Raw genomic sequence first — 15,334 nt, 5'->3', positions numbered from 1 at the left:
TGAGTAACAATTAGAATCAAATTCTTATGGAAGTTATTTACTAAACTGTGTGGAATCAGAGTAGGAATGATGTCGATTCCATAAAAGTTTTTTACTGAATACCCCTGAATCGGAATTAAAACCAGTATAATTACTTAACTCCCCATGTTCTAAATAAATTAACTTATTTAGAAACTTTAATTTCCATAACAACATATACTTATAATTATAGAAACTTTCTACCTCTTTATAATATAATCCATAATTTTTTCCACCCCTTTTCCACCTAAGGGTGGGCACGGGCTGGGCCGGGCCCAAAATTAAAAGAACCAGACCGAACCCATTTGTAAATAAAATGGGGCGGGTTTTGGATTTTTCAAAATGGGATCCGGACCGTTGAAATGAGCCGGTTCCTACGGGTCTCCACTAGTCCAAATCTTCAATCACGCTTAACTTAAGTCTGATCTTCGCATCCTGTTCGTTCCTTTCCCCAGCGTCTTTGTTGACGCCTTGAGCAAATCCTCCAGACTGTAACCCATCTGCTAATCCCAAAAAAAACTACCCATCTTTTTTCATTTTCTTTTTTTTTTCGCATTGACAAATTAAAAGATATTGAACTATTATGATACAGCAACAACATTTTCCTTCTCACTAGATCCATAAACGATGTAATCCGCCATTTCCTAGAACAATTTGTCGGCTTTTAGCAATTTTCCGACGTGGGTCAAATTAACGAGGGTATACAACGCCTCTAGCTTGGCTAAGACCGTCTTCGAACAACGCCGATTACGGTCACCGCTTTGAAGCTTCTAACTGGAGCTCGACACCGGTGCGACATAAGTATTCTTCTCGAGATGGGGTATGGGTGTGGTGTGTTTGTGCTCCGGGAAGAAGAGTTGCAGAGATGGGGGGAGAAGAAACAAAGAATAGGAATGAGGGAGAAGGTTCGAGAGATTGGGGGAACAAAAGGAAGTGGGGTGTGTGTGTGTGTGGAGCGTTCTCGAGAATGAGAACTGTCATGGGGAAGAACAAAAGGAAGTGGGCCTAGGAGACAGTACCCAACACGGGGGTATTTTTGCAAACGGGCCGGTTCGGGTACCTGTTTTCCTATACTTTTAAAATCGGCCCAAACCTAAAATTTCAAAACCCGTACCGGCCTCGAACCTTGATTACCTGCCCCGACCCGCGGTTCCTGTATCCGGGGTAAAATTCATGCATTCCTGATTACGCCTAACTCTTAAATTCTCACCTCCCACCAAGGAATCTAGTTCCTTCAAAATGAGGAGTTGAGTTCATTTTTTATGCAGTCTTGATTCCTTCATACCGTAGTAAACAAAAGAATAATTTGTAATTGGAATTAGAACTCTTTATTTTCATCTAATTACAAGTGCAGAAACACATCCTTAAGGTTCAGGCTTAGTTTTTCCTTTTGGCTGTTACGGGGGTGAAAACAGTTTTTAAGTTTTGATTATCTAATTTGTTAAATTGCAAAAAAAACATATAATTACATAACCATGTAGGCTATGATGGTTATAGTTTATTAAATAACCATCTCTTTACGAGTGCCAACTTTCTCTCTCAATATGTGGAATATGTAGTTTATTAAAATTTTTATACAGATGATGTTAGCAGAAAGAATCGAACTCAAGACTTTTTTTTTGTTGAAAATAAGATATTATTAAATACGAATTGAAATGTTTACATCATAAGCTAGAGAATTAAACAACCACTCTGGTTTAAAGTAATCCCACAAATGACTACCCCCCACACGCATGGCATAAGATGCCACCTAATGCGCAGCCCCATTACAGGCATGAGGAGTAAAAAGAAGCTCTATTGCACATAATTGTTGTTTAATATGGTTAATATCCCATAGATTGCCTTCCATGACTGCCTCCGGTTGCAAGATCCCCTTAAGCATGTCCACAAGGACCTTTGAATCAGTTTCCAACTGACAACCCCAAAGCCTTTTTCCACACAAGCTAACAACGCCGATCTCATTGCTTCCGCTTCCACCATAATGCTTGATTCACATAGAATTTTGCCCACATCTCCACCACCTTAAAAAATCCCCGCAAAATTCCTTGCAACTCACCCAAAACCACCCATGCTGGTGCGACTACACCAAGCCTCATCACAATTCACTTTGATTGTACTAAATGGAGGCTTTATCCACCATTCGTGGCTCTTCCTTCTTACTTGCTGCCCACGGCCTGGTTGATGCACTTGTTCCCCTTCACATCCCGCAATCTCACCCCATTGCTGTCAAAGTAGTTCCAACGCAAAACTAGGTTCGACATCAATCTTCTCAAACACCAAACTATTCCGATACTTCCATATCCTCCACAAACCACAAACCACCAAGCACATTAGATCACCACCTTCTCCCTCTTTGCCATATTTATTACACAACCACTTCCAACACTCCAAAAAATCCCCATCTACAACTATTGTCACATCCAATTGAAGCGGAGAACCAAACCAAAAAACACATAAATGGGCAACGAAAGAATACATGAACCTGCGTTTCCACATCGTCTGCATAGAACAGGCAACTAGGCTCCAAGTGAATCCCCCGACATTGCAAATTAATATGCATAACAACGATATTCTTGCACCCCTTCCAAACGAAATAGCAAAGCTTAGGAGGAACCTTTAATTGCCATAATGCTATCCAGACCGAATCCTTGGTGTTTGCCCTACTTGATTGTCCCACACCTTTCTGTTCAAGCTCCCCATTCCAATTCATCTCTTGAGCCACCATATACCCTAATTTAACCGAATACACCCCATTTCGAGTGTAATGCCAAATAATGACCAGAACATCCAAATTGGCTAAGCAGCATACATAATATAATACGAGCTTCCTCATCATTGAAACACCTCTCAATAATATGCCTCTTCCATTTACCCCCAGGGACCACAATGTCGGCAACCATTTTAGGCATCTCCTCATGTCTCGAAATAGCCCGAAATGTACGCAGTGTAGGCAACCATGGGTCTTTCACAATTTGGATACTCCTCCTATCTCCAATCCTCCATTGTATGTTAGCCTTCAATACTTTCCTCCACAGCAAAATCCCCTTCCCACCGGCACTTATAGAAAAGATGAAGAAGGATAATATTTGGCTTGAAGCACTTTAGCCAAGAGTGTCAAACTCAAGACTTTGAGTACATCTTTCTGTCTCGCATTTATACTTATTTTAGTAAAAAATAAAATAAAATAAAATAAAGGGTAATCCTCACTTTACTACCCTAAATTATCATGCAATTCGTACTTTGCTACCTTTAGTTAAAAAAAAAAAAAAAACTCACTTCATACCTGAAGTTACGATTTGTTTCCAAAATCATACTTCCGTTACTTAACCATTAAGTCATCCGTTAAATGATGATGTGACATGCCTTTGACCCAACAAAAAATTCTAAAATCATAAAAAACTAATCAATTCATTCTCGTAATGTTTTTTACATTGCGACAGAGATAAGCCACACAAACATGTTCGACACGTAGATGGACAAGGGTGAGTGGAGTACCTGTCAGAATAAAGATAGAGGGGGCTACGTTGGTGTAGATTTAGAGTGGGTTGATGGCGATGATCTGCATGAGGTTGCACGGGTGGAGATGGAAGTTGTTGAGAGAATTTTTGTTTTTTGTATTTTAATATTTAACTTTTCAAAAAATAATAATTTGGATTCATTTTAATTTTTTTGAGGACTTGGGAGCAAATCTGAACTTTAGGTATGATAGTGAGATGAAAAAAACTAAGAGTAGCAAAATGCGAATTTCACGATACTTGAAGGTAGTAAAGTGAGAATTGGCAAAAATCAACTAAAAAATGTCTAATGAGTATATATATGCAATGCACCACTAACAAAATTAATTAAACATTTAATAAAATAGAATCATATAATTACAACATGAATTTCCTTACAAACATAAACACTATTTGATTTTTATTTTTGTTTCAAATACTCAAATGAACTAAGGCATGCCCAGCCCAAGTTCGTGCCTTTTAAAAGGGTCAGCCCCGAAGGTTCAACGGGTTGGGCCCAACCCGTTCTCGGAGGCCCGGCTAAAGTCGACCCACGACAAAGACACGTGGCCCCTACGAAATGGCTCTAGTATATTCCTCATGCCATACCGTAGAAAAATAGTGGAACCAGACTCTGTCGTCGGCGCAACGACACGTCAGCTATCCCACCACATAAAGTGATACAATAATCCCCTGCATCCACCACCACCGAAACCTCCCTCCAATCCCCCTCCCATTGGGCAACCCGGCGCCCCGTCTAATCATAAACTAGCACGTAGCACCGAAAAGCGAGGGAGAGCATGGCAGTTGCGTAATTCCAGTGGGAAGGAGGGTCAAAGACCCCCGCGAAATTATCTGAAATTTGTAAAGGGCTTGGAGTGTGGCGTGTCACATCGCTCAAATGCTTCGTGTCAACGGACGCCAAATGAGATTCAAATGCAGCCGAATTTCTGGTTGAGGAGAGAGATAGAGAGAGTAAAAGAGGAGAGAGAGGGAGAGAGCTTTTGTGTTTCGGTGATGGTTTGTGTGTGAATGTCTGAAAAAATAATAGTAAAAAATAAATAAAGAATAATTTTGTAATTCTGCTGCTGCCACTGCTGCTTGCCTCCAATCATTTGACTCTTTTTTTTTTCTTTTTTTTTTCCTTCCATTTTTTCCCCCAAATTTTAATATAATTTTGGAGTTCGTGGTGTTGCAATTTTGGATTTTCTTCTGAGAAGCAATTTTCTTACATTTTCTCTCTGGTTTCCCGGCGAGAGAGATGGAAGTAGAGGAGTAGACGAAACAAATATCTCTGCTTCTACGAAACTCTCAAGCGCATAGACCCTCTCTCCTCTCCTCTCTCCTTCTCTCTCTAGAATTCCATGATCATGACAAAGAGCTCTTGAATTCAGTATGCCAGATAACCCATCTCCAATGGACTCTCTCTAACTGCTGTTTTTGTTCTACTCTCTCTCTCTCTCTCTCTCTATAAGGTACTCCCTCTCTCTCTACACTCTTTCAATTTTCTCTTTTCTTTCCCCGTTTCGGAATTGATTGAGGTAATTCGAATTTGGGGTTTTTGTTCTTTCGATTTTTTTATAAGTTTTGGGATTTTTGCATGTGATTGGGTGATGATATTGCATGTGGGTTTTTCTATTTTTGTGAATTTAGCTTGCTATTGAGGGAAAGTTGGGTAATTTGGAGCTAATTTTGGGTTCTGAAGTAAGTAGGTGTAGAGAAAGTTTCAACATTTAAAGCCATTTGTTGAATTTGCATGCTAAATTTGAGTTGGGAACTTCGCTTACTTGTTACCCAGTTGGGTTTTTGAGCTACTTTTGCTGTTTCTTCATCTTAATTTGCAAACAATTTGATCATGTTTGACTTACATTTTATTTTTTGGGCAATCTGTCAAGCTGGTAATATTTGACCCCCATCAATTCGAAGACTTGCATGGGTTTTGTTAGACCCTGTTGATAATGGTAGAGAAATCTGTAGTGATATCAGTCCATCCGATCGTCGGCAATTCTGGTGGATGTTTGATTCTAGTGCTGCTGAATACTTAGTCCTTTGATTATATTCTTCCTGCATAAATTTGTCTGTATACTTTTTCGCAGATTTTTTATTTATAAATTTGTGAGTGTATTCATTTGCCTCTCCAAGTGTGATAGTTCTGACATATATGTGTACATATTCTGATGCTCTTCTGTTTTTTCTTGGTTAAAATGAAGATCAATTATTGATGCTCTCCAGTTTCTGTATGTGGTGAGTCACATTACGTTGATTGCTCTGTTGACTCAACAAACATAGAAACACTGTGGAACTTAGCTAAAGTCTTTGCTTTTGGAGTTGTTAAGTCAGCTATAAATTATGTTAAAATCCTAATGAAACATACAGAGCACGACAATGAAATATATGGAGCAACATGATCGGGATTCAGGACTACCTTTACCTTGTGTAGTCACCCAAACGACGTTAACCATGCACTTGAACTCAGGATAAACTTCACCGATTTCTTTGTTTTTATTTTTTGCACCATATTGAATTCTGTCTGTATTATTTGTTCGTTAATATTTTTGGATACATGTAAGGTATCTGCATCTACGTATGCATGTTTTCTGAACTAGCAAAATACATTTTGAGAGTTTGGTTATAACTGAACGTTATATATTTACTTCCCTTGTTTTTTCAGAAAGCGGTTCAATGGAGAAACATTTAGGGGATACGATATTTGGTCGTTCTGAAGGTTCCCTCTCTTTTCTTTACTGATGGAAGCATTGCGTAGGCGCATAGCCATGTACCTATGCTATATACATATATTTCCTTATGTATGCTTGATGTTTCTCTTGATCAGTCATTTTTAACCAATTGTGTAGGGGCCTTCAAGGTTCCATCTGCTAACAATCCTAGAAAATCTGAAAGTAAAGCATGGGGGACCCTTCGTGCAACTGAGGCATACCATGAATCAAGTAATACTAGCTTGTTTTCGAGTTCGTTACCTGTCCTTCCACATGAAAAGTGTACGCACAAGTTATTTTTTGAATGAAAACATTATCCCTATCTGTAGAATGGCTGTTGAGACTTGATTTGCTGAATATGCAGTGAACTTTTCTGTTTCGGAGCATTTTGGTCAGCCTGTTGGTGATAGTTTACCCAAATTAAACAATGTCAAGCATGAAAATGAGGCTAAGGATCCACTTGAAAATGATGAATCAAATGCATTCAGGGTCATGCTTCCTGATGATGAAGATGATCTCTTAGCAGGCATAACAGATGATTTTGATCTAAGACGATTGCCTAATCAGCTGGAGGAGATGGAAGAGTACGATCTGTTTGGAAGTGGAGGTGGAATGGAATTGGATTATGAGTCCCAGGATAGCCTTGGTATTGGCATGTCAAAACTAGGCATATCTGATGGGGTTGTTCCAAATGGGATTGGTCTTTATGCCCTTCCAAACGGTGTGGGAGCCGTGGCTGGGGAGCACCCGTATGGAGAGCATCCATCTAGAACCTTGTTTGTTAGAAATATCAACAGTAATGTTGAGGACTCTGAATTGAGAACTCTATTTGAGGTATGCTACTGTGGTTGTCAGTTTTATATGGCCTCTTTGCCTGGCTTGTTTTTTTCCATCTGTTGTTCAATGATGATTTGTTTGCTTTCCGGTGGTTGAGTTGGGGGTTTTGGAGTTCCATTTTGGCTCTCTTTGTCTTCTTGGTCCATATTGTTGTAACTTGTACTTGCGAACTCATTGACTAATATAAGTAGGTTTTGGGTTTAGTAATTTAATAACAATCCTGTTAATGTTAGAGACCTCATTCTGCTACATTTCTGAGTAATGTACTCCCATTATTCATTAGAGATAATTTTAAGCCTGTGCCAACATTGTTCTTGTCAGTGGGAAGTTCTTTGCTGCAGTCTTTTTTTAGATTATGAATTTGGTGCACCGGTCATCCTGCCTTTGCAATCATTATCTTTAATCTTTTGGAGAGTTTGCTCTTAATTTGGTATCGGCAGTGCTTTTCTGATTTTGTTTCCCTTTAAAAATAAAGGTTCTTGTAAATGCATGTATACAACTTTTCACTCATTCAAAGAACTCTCAACTTTTCGTAGCAATATGGGGATATCAGAACTTTATACACTGCATGCAAGCATAGGGGCTTCGTGATGATATCTTACTACGACATCCGAGCCTCTCGCACTGCAATGCGTGCGTTACAGAACAAGCCCTTGAGACGGAGGAAACTCGACATTCATTTTTCAATTCCCAAGGTTTGAATAAATGTCTTCTATTATAATTTGTTCTGGCACTAGTGATTCAATTACAATATTCATAATGCATAGGTCCTTTTCTCTGCTGAAATTCAGGACAACCCGTCAGAAAAGGATATCAACCAAGGAACTCTTGTGGTGTTTAATTTGGATGCATCAGTGTCAAATGATGACCTTCGACAGATATTTGGGGCTTACGGGGAAGTCAAAGAGGTAAACTTTTGTGGAAAATGTTATGTCTTTTTCTTATCGTCCTTGTATTGCATGTGCAGTTGTGCACCTTTTCGCTGTCTTCATTGGTTGTATAAAATCTGAATTTTCGTGAGTACAAAATGCAGATCCGGGAAACCCCACACAAGAGACATCATAAATTCATTGAGTTTTATGATGTTAGAGCTGCAGAGGCAGCTTTAAGGGCATTAAATAGGAGTGACATAGCTGGGAAACGCATAAAACTCGAACACAGCCGCCCTGGTGGAGCACGTAGAAAGTAAGTATCAATTTACTGACTGCGGGTTCTGCAACAATTTGACAATTTGAGCTCAGGCATTTTGCTTTGCCCTGAATTTTATCATCTTTGTAATTTCCTAAGAGTGGCAAATAGTGAAGCAAAAGGGTTTTCTTGGATCTCAGTTGTGATTAACTAGTCGTATTTCCAAAACTCAATTATATCCAAGAGAATATATTTTCCTTTAGTGGATGACTGTATACGTGTTTTCAAGCACTGTCAATTATTGTATGGAATCAGGTTCACAACAAATACAAGTTTGTGGTGAAGATTAATCTGAAGTGTTTATGAGAACTTACTTGGATCTGTTGGAATCATATCCAGGGATATACTTTCAAAGGTTTTTTTGATTCCTCATCCAATACATAGGTCTAGTGCAATATGTAGCTTACTTAATACATAGGTCTTCTGCTATATGTAGACAGATGCGGCTTCGATCATTGGATATCACTGTTCTGTATATGTTTCGACTCCCTCCGTGTTGTACATATAACCTTTCTGAATCCATACTACAGACTTGATGTTGTTAAACCGTTAAGTGGGGTAAATAATTAATTCATCGCACTTTTTTGTTTTGTGTAGCTTGATGCAACAACTTACTCAAGAGCTTGAACAAGAAGAAACTCGGAGTTTCAGGCATCAAGTGGGTTCACCTGTGACCAACTCTCCTCCAGGTAGATCTCTCAGATCTGGAACTCAATTATCTTTGTGCTTGTGTATATCGATTACTGTATCAGTAGTTATTGGGAATGAACATCCTGCTATGAGCTAAAACAATGGCTACCATGACAGGTACCTGGGCACATATTGGAAGCCCCATTGAGCATAATCAGTATGCTTTTAGTAAGTCTCCGGGTCTGGGAAGCCTCAGTCCAGACAGTAACCATTTGCCTGGGTTAGCTTCGATTCTCCCAGCTCATTTTTCTAACTCTCCAAAGATTGCGCCTATTGGTAAGGACCAAGGAAGGGCAAACCATATAAATCAGATGTATAGCAACTCTCCATCAACACAAGGAGCAGCGTATCAGCATTCTCATTCGTATCCAGAGCAGAAATTAAGCGCAAGTCCAGGTCCCATCTCATTGGGTGAGTCAAATTCAACTTCGTCAGGGATTGGAACTTTGTCAGGTCCTCAGTTTCTCTGGGGCAGTCCATCTCCATCTCCTTATGCTGAGCCTAATTCTTCTGCCTGCCCAACCTCGTCTGCGGGGCATCCATTTTCATCCAGTGGACAGGGGCAAGGCTTTCCATTGACCAGCCGGCATGGCTCTTTCCTCAGTTCACACAACCATCATGTGGGATCTGCTCCATCCGGTGGTGTTCCTCTAGAGAGGCATTTTGGCTTTTTCCCAGAGTCACCAGAAACATCCTTCATGAATCCAGCGTTTGGGGGCATGGGTTTAAGTCGCAACAGTGGGAATTACATGATGAACATGGGTGGTCGTGCAACTTTGAGTGCTGGTGTTGGTCTTCCTGGAAACATTACTGAAAATGGCTCACCTAGTTTCAGAATGATGTCAATGCCAATGCATGGTCCTTTGTACCTTGGGAATGGTTCATATACTGGACCTGCAGCAACCATTAATGAGATGTTGGCTGATCGTGGTAGAAGTCGGCGAATAGAGAATCCTGGGAATCAGATGGATAGCAAAAAGCAGTATCAACTTGATATAGATAAAATTGTCAGTGGGGAAGATACTAGGACTACTTTAATGATAAAAAACATCCCGAACAAGTAAGTAAAAAAGTTGTAACCAGCCTCAAAAGTAGATAGGTGCAGCTGTTTTTTGGTGGATTATGGTTTTGAATAACTGTAATCATTTTGCTCTATATTGTCTTTCTCATATTAGGTACACTTCCAAAATGTTGCTGGCTGCTATTGATGAAAACCATCGTGGTACATACGACTTTCTCTACTTGCCAATTGACTTTAAGGTAATTCTTTGCACTAATACTGATGCGATTGCTCTATAATTTCCGTAAGTTGATCTAATGCTAGCGGAACAAACTTCTTTTTTTTTTTGGCAGAATAAGTGCAATGTGGGTTATGCTTTCATAAATATGGTGTCTCCTACCCACATTATAGCCTTTTATGAGGTTAGTTTTGGTCATTTTTGTACGTTTGTTTGTTGCTGGTCAATCCTAAGAACTATATCCAAATATTTAACTGTTAATACGAGAATGCTTTATAAATTCATCAACCAGAGTTAAAACTATTTGGAACACATTCAATTTTTACAACTACTTATACAATTAAAATTGCTGCAGGCATTTAATGGGAAGAAGTGGGAGAAGTTTAACAGTGAAAAAGTTGCTTCATTGGCATATGCACGAATCCAGGGCAAAACTGCCCTTGTGACTCATTTTCAGAATTCAAGCCTAATGAATGAGGACAAGCGTTGCCGGCCCATTCTCTTCCACTCGGAGGGCCAAGAGACTACTGACCAGGTTATATGTTGGATTTATCTGTCTTTTTTGTGCGGTCATGATGCTATTGGCCTTTTTCTGCCCTAATTTTCATAATTCGACCTCAACATTGACTCTGCTAAGTCATTCAAATACCGTGTATTGTTTTCTGTTGATTTCAGTATGTTTGTCAATCCTCCAGGAAAATTACCTTTCCAGAAATTTGAACATATGTATTCGGCAGCCAGATGGATCTTACTCAGGAGACTCATTGGACAGCCCAAAGGGGGATCTGGATGAGAAGCCAGAGAACAGTTAACGGTGTATCGTTATATCTTACTCGCCTGATCATCCGGGGAGGGGGGGTGTGGGGCTGCTAACTTGTGCATAGTTAAGTGTACAGTGTAGAGAAAGAAATCAAGCTATGGGGCGTATAATAACTAAATTATGGCTAGTGTCTGCTTTTGAGTGCTGGATACCTCTGATATTTACTGAGGAACTTATTGAACTGAAAGCGGCCGAGAGCATTTTGTTAATTTGTAGAGGTGCAAATTGATATTCAACCAAGGGAGCCGAATAAGGTGAAGCATATCGCTGAATTGTGAAGTCTCTCTGCAGCCATATGCGTTACTCAACAGGTTTCTGCAGAATCTCTCCTTTCTGTTTTTGCCCTTTTTTTTAGGGTAATGTCACGAGTCTTCCAAATCCCATTTGCAAATACGATTTACGTGTTTATATGGCGAAATGCCTTGTCGGGTTTAGGGATTCAGGTGCTGTTTAAAACGAAGAAAGAAAAGAAAAAGAAGTTTGTATAGAGGGAGGACAAACAGAATCAGCTTGTTCATATGTGTTGGTCTTATTATGTACCCGAAAAAATTTGTATTGGATTAAGTAAATACATGGATGTACAGATGTTTATATCTCTCTCATGTGCTTTTACAAATTTAACTGTTTTTGTACGGTTCCTGTTCTAGAAGGCCAACTCGAAAAAACGGCACGATTGAGGCATGCTGTACACCGGCGCGATTGTTGTGACTTTTTTCTGTTTGGTTGCCGAGAAAGTTTAGTTTTTGCGTCGCCACTGGCTTTTAAAGTTGTTTACAAGTAAAGCAAGCTGTTCATGATCGGCTAAGGCAACAAAATAAGCAAGATTTCCATTTTTGTTTCGTTTTGCTTTCGTTGTTTCCGAACGAGGATCCTCTCCGGATCATCTTTGTGAGAATCCCGAATATCTTTCAATCATATCCGTTCATCGTATGTCATGCGATCATAAATCATTGTAAATCTTTTTATTTGAAATTAAATATAAACAGTACCTAACGAAAACTGATCGCACAATATACAATGAACGGATGTGATTGAAGGATCCCGGGATCCTCACAAAGAGGATCCGGAGAGATCGTCATTCGTTGTTTCCCATTTCATTGAGAGAAATAGTGGTTTATTTTCTGAAGTCTCAAAGTGGGAGAGGCATGAGTCAACCCGAAAAACTTCAATAGAATTACATCGTGTCGCTTTTGGTCCGCACAAAATACAGTGACACACGAGGGAGACAAGCTCAACTAGGGATTTGGACACTCTTCTCCTCCTGCACACCCCTGTAATTCTCTTTTAATTGATTTAATCCGAAAGCCAAAAATAAACAAGGGCGTGTGGAGAGAAAAGGTGGACTCGCCTTCTTATATCGCAGAAATTGGCCGGTAGAATAATGCTGTCATAAATTATGCAAGTTATCGAAGTATTTTACTCTCTTCAAGTCTGTAGAGCATCAGCAATGGAACCTGCAAGACTTAACACCTCGAAGGGAGCTTTATTAGCTACGGCTTTGACGGTGAGTGGGCAGGAATCCGTGATCCAAAAGTAGGCAAATGCCTTCTCCAAGCCATCTGAATATCAAATCAAAATCGGAATAAGGTTCATGGAAATTACAAGCACGACATAGACAACAGCATGGAGGTACTTACCATCCTTGTGAGTGAACTGCTCCCATGAGCGTTTAGGAAATACACCGTGGGTTACATAAGCGCTAACTTTGGCTGCACCATGAGCTGCCAAAACTTTCTGCCAGAATACAAAGGACACAAAATGAATGATTTGAGGCAAATTTGAAGTTCCGAAAGCATCATGTTTGAAATGTTTCTGATGTACACATAACGATAACAGGTACAAAGCTACGAGATGTAATCACAAATAATTTAGAAAAAACAAAGCCATGCGCAAGGTCCACGATCTAGTCCAAGCTCGATAAAATAAAGCTAGCCATATTCTAGTAACTGAGGAATTGCAATGTTGAATGAACTTAAACTTGTCAAAATTCGGAAGCAACAGATTTGAAGGTACATAAACTGCAGGGAAGAAAAATGTTTATGAGCCATTACCTGGCACTCAATTAGGGTGCCGCCAGATTGCACTAAGTCATCAACGATGACTACATGACAACCAGCAGGATTTCCCTCCTTTATCCGAACTATCCTCTTGTCACCTTCACGAACCTTATTGCACACCACCTGCAATTAAACAATATCCCATTCACAAAGGTGATATTTGAAATAAATTATACAAAATAATTCTCACTTTTGAGAGAAACTCAGACTAACCATGGGAAAATGATCCAACTGCTTGTGGAATCGCTTCCATGCTCCATCATCAGGAAATGCAACAACTATCTGGAAGCAGACTATAGTTAGTATGGAAATAAAAAAAAGTACAGAAAATACAGCTAGTTAGCCACCATTCCTAGACAAGGCATGGAAACCAAATTTTTTTTACTGTAATGAAGCATTGTGAGACGCATGGAAGATAATGCGCGCGCTCACCTTATCGGAGTCAGAAAGCTGGTGGAGACGCTGCTTTAAGAGTGGAATTCCAGTCTCAAACAAAGGCAAAACATGGTCCCCAAAATAAAACCTTTCCTGCATAAAAATTAAACTGAAGTAATTAACACAAATATTCTGCCAAAAAAAAGTAATGACAAGCGATAATTTACAATCTCACACTACTATATTACACCTCAATGAAACACATATGTATAAACTATATGTGCAAACAACTTGATAGAATAATTTATGTCAAAAAATGTAAAAAAAAAATGACAAGTTTAATTATATTAAAAATTAAAAAGCTCATGCATGAGAACAAAGAGAAGACGAAAAAACCAGCATAACTGAACAAACCTGTAAAGCATGGATGTCATAGATGACTAAACTGGTTGGGCCACCTCTGGATATGGGAATATTTGACAGCATTCTTGCCATGGTAAACGCAGTTGCTACATCCCCTTCTTCTTCCATTCTTTCGAAGGAACCAGTTGGAAAGAAAGGCAATACTAATGTGAAGGACGCAACAAATAGCCGAGGCAGTGCATATATTACAGAAAGCTGCTCAAAGATAACTCCTTGGGAGCTGAAGGATCCCAGAAAGGCGACATGTTGGCCTCGAAGATCTTGTGCATTGTTTATAAATATGTTTGGAAACCCGTCATCAAAATTCCTGTATAAATTCGATCTCAATTAGATTCCTACTCATCTTACACAGTTTATTTGAGTATTACACAACACAAGCCATCTGTACAAGCATAACACAAGCGGTTAGTTTAACTTTCGATAATTACTAATTGACATCCCAGATACAAATCTTTTCTCTATCCCACTTATCTGGTCTAAAAAATTCTATAATTTTCAATTGCCCTTCACTTTCCAATTTACCCAGCATTCAAGTTATCCACTTTCCCAAACTCTTATAGGGCAGAAGCGTTACAAAAGAACAAAAGCTTGGTTCTTTTGGTTTTCTTCAATTAATATTAATTGCATCACCACCTTGAGAAAACTAAACAGGCAAAAGAAAATTACCCAACTTTTGTTTTCATCAAGTTAGCTGAAATAACAAGTACCCATCTCAAATTCATCACTAATAGACAAAACAAATCAGAACAATAAAGGGGAAAAAAGCATGAGAAAGCATGTTAGAGAGAGAGAGAGAGAGAGAGAGAGAGAGAGGACCTCCATTTGATGGTCTGGAGGATGATGTGGTCGGACTGAGAAGCGACCTGGCGAGCAAGGTCTTCGCACTCGGCGCAGTAGAAGAGGTAGAGTTGCTTCTGCTGTGACTTGTCCATGGCCGTCTATCTTTCAAAAGAAACAGAAGTTTACAGAACCCACAAACTCCACTGAGACAAAGGGTTTCTGGGAGATGGTGAGTTGTAAAACTTGTATAAAGAGTTACGCACCTCCACATCTGAGCTGTTTTCAATTTTTTTTTTAAAAGTAAAACTAATGAATTTTTTTTTAAAACTTTGAGGTTTAACAATAAGAATAAAATAAATGAGTAAAATAAATAGTATCATGATTAATTTTTTAGTGTAAAAATATAATTTTTCGTTAAAATTAATAGTACCCGGAGCTTTTCCTTTTTTCATATTACCTCTTAAAGTTTTGAAATTATCTTAATTTATACTTTGTACGATTTATATAATCTTCATTAAATTGATGACATAGTAAGCATAAAACTCGTAATTATGATGACATGTAAGTAATATTTAACTAAAAGACTCATCAACTTAATGAATATTTAGACGTTCAAATATCTAGAAGGTATAAATTGATACAATTTGGAGGTAAAGTGAGAAAATTGAAACTTAAGGACTAATCTTAGTTTTGCTTC

General features: G+C 39.0%; 2 protein-coding genes across 16 annotated transcripts; one reads left to right on the top strand and one right to left on the bottom strand.

Moving 5' to 3' along the window:
* The first annotated feature begins 4,404 nt into the window (after positions 1–4,404).
* Positions 4,405–11,597, top strand: LOC103432162 (protein MEI2-like 2). 13 transcript variants are annotated; one of them, XM_070816620.1, is made up of 14 exons: positions 4,440–4,987; positions 5,723–5,756; positions 6,184–6,237; positions 6,368–6,460; positions 6,594–7,063; positions 7,603–7,761; positions 7,858–7,974; positions 8,100–8,251; positions 8,852–8,943; positions 9,062–10,004; positions 10,120–10,204; positions 10,298–10,366; positions 10,538–10,717; positions 10,878–11,597. In XM_070816620.1, the coding sequence occupies exons 3-14, from the start codon at positions 6,195–6,197 to the stop codon at positions 10,992–10,994; spliced, it is 2,520 nt and encodes an 839-aa protein (XP_070672721.1). In that variant the 5' UTR covers positions 4,440–4,987; positions 5,723–5,756; positions 6,184–6,194; the 3' UTR covers positions 10,995–11,597. The 13 variants fall into 13 exon arrangements, with proteins under 13 accessions (XP_008368558.3, XP_070672723.1, XP_070672721.1 ...); XM_008370335.4 differs by having other exon boundaries at positions 4,519–4,987; positions 6,368–6,511; XM_008370336.4 differs by lacking the exon at positions 5,723–5,756 and having other exon boundaries at positions 4,405–4,987.
* Positions 11,598–12,152: 555 nt separating this feature from the next.
* LOC103432161 (ribose-phosphate pyrophosphokinase 4) lies at positions 12,153–14,921 on the bottom strand. 3 transcript variants are annotated; one of them, XR_003770801.2, is made up of 8 exons: positions 14,674–14,921; positions 13,849–14,164; positions 13,492–13,587; positions 13,273–13,341; positions 13,054–13,182; positions 12,640–12,736; positions 12,351–12,561; positions 12,153–12,273 (listed from the first exon to the last, which is right to left on the bottom strand). XR_003770801.2 is itself a non-coding variant. In XM_008370333.4 (7 exons), exons 1-7 carry the CDS (start codon positions 14,787–14,789, stop codon positions 12,428–12,430), a joined length of 957 nt encoding a protein of 318 aa, XP_008368555.1. In that variant the 5' UTR covers positions 14,790–14,921; the 3' UTR covers positions 12,153–12,427. The 3 variants fall into 3 exon arrangements, 1 of the variants encoding a protein (XP_008368555.1); XR_003770802.2 differs by having other exon boundaries at positions 12,153–12,263; XM_008370333.4 differs by having other exon boundaries at positions 12,153–12,561.
* Positions 14,922–15,334: the final 413 nt, after the last annotated feature.

Source organism: Malus domestica, chromosome 17 (genome assembly GCF_042453785.1).
Source record: "Malus domestica chromosome 17, GDT2T_hap1".
Classification (NCBI taxonomy): Eukaryota; Viridiplantae; Streptophyta; class Magnoliopsida; order Rosales; family Rosaceae; genus Malus; species Malus domestica.
Note: the sequence above shows the minus strand (reverse complement) of the source record. Positions and strands in the feature narration are given on the sequence as shown.

Excerpts from the sequence above, each read along its gene's own strand:
- LOC103432162 (XM_070816614.1), top strand. The coding sequence starts at position 5,471 with ATGGTAGAGAAATCTGTAGTGATATCAGTCCATCCGATCGTCGGCAAT. Across the intron at positions 7,064-7,602 it reads AATTGAGAACTCTATTTGAG|CAATATGGGGATATCAGAAC; the intron begins GTATGCTACTGT and ends AACTTTTCGTAG. Across the intron at positions 10,718-10,877 it reads GCCAAGAGACTACTGACCAG|GAAAATTACCTTTCCAGAAA; the intron begins GTTATATGTTGG and ends TCAATCCTCCAG.
- LOC103432161 (XM_008370333.4), bottom strand. The coding sequence starts at position 14,789 with ATGGACAAGTCACAGCAGAAGCAACTCTACCTCTTCTACTGCGCCGAG. Across the intron at positions 14,165-14,673 it reads CTCCAGACCATCAAATGGAG|GAATTTTGATGACGGGTTTC; the intron begins GTCCTCTCTCTC and ends GAATTTATACAG. Across the intron at positions 13,342-13,491 it reads AGCTTTCTGACTCCGATAAG|ATAGTTGTTGCATTTCCTGA; the intron begins GTGAGCGCGCGC and ends GTCTGCTTCCAG.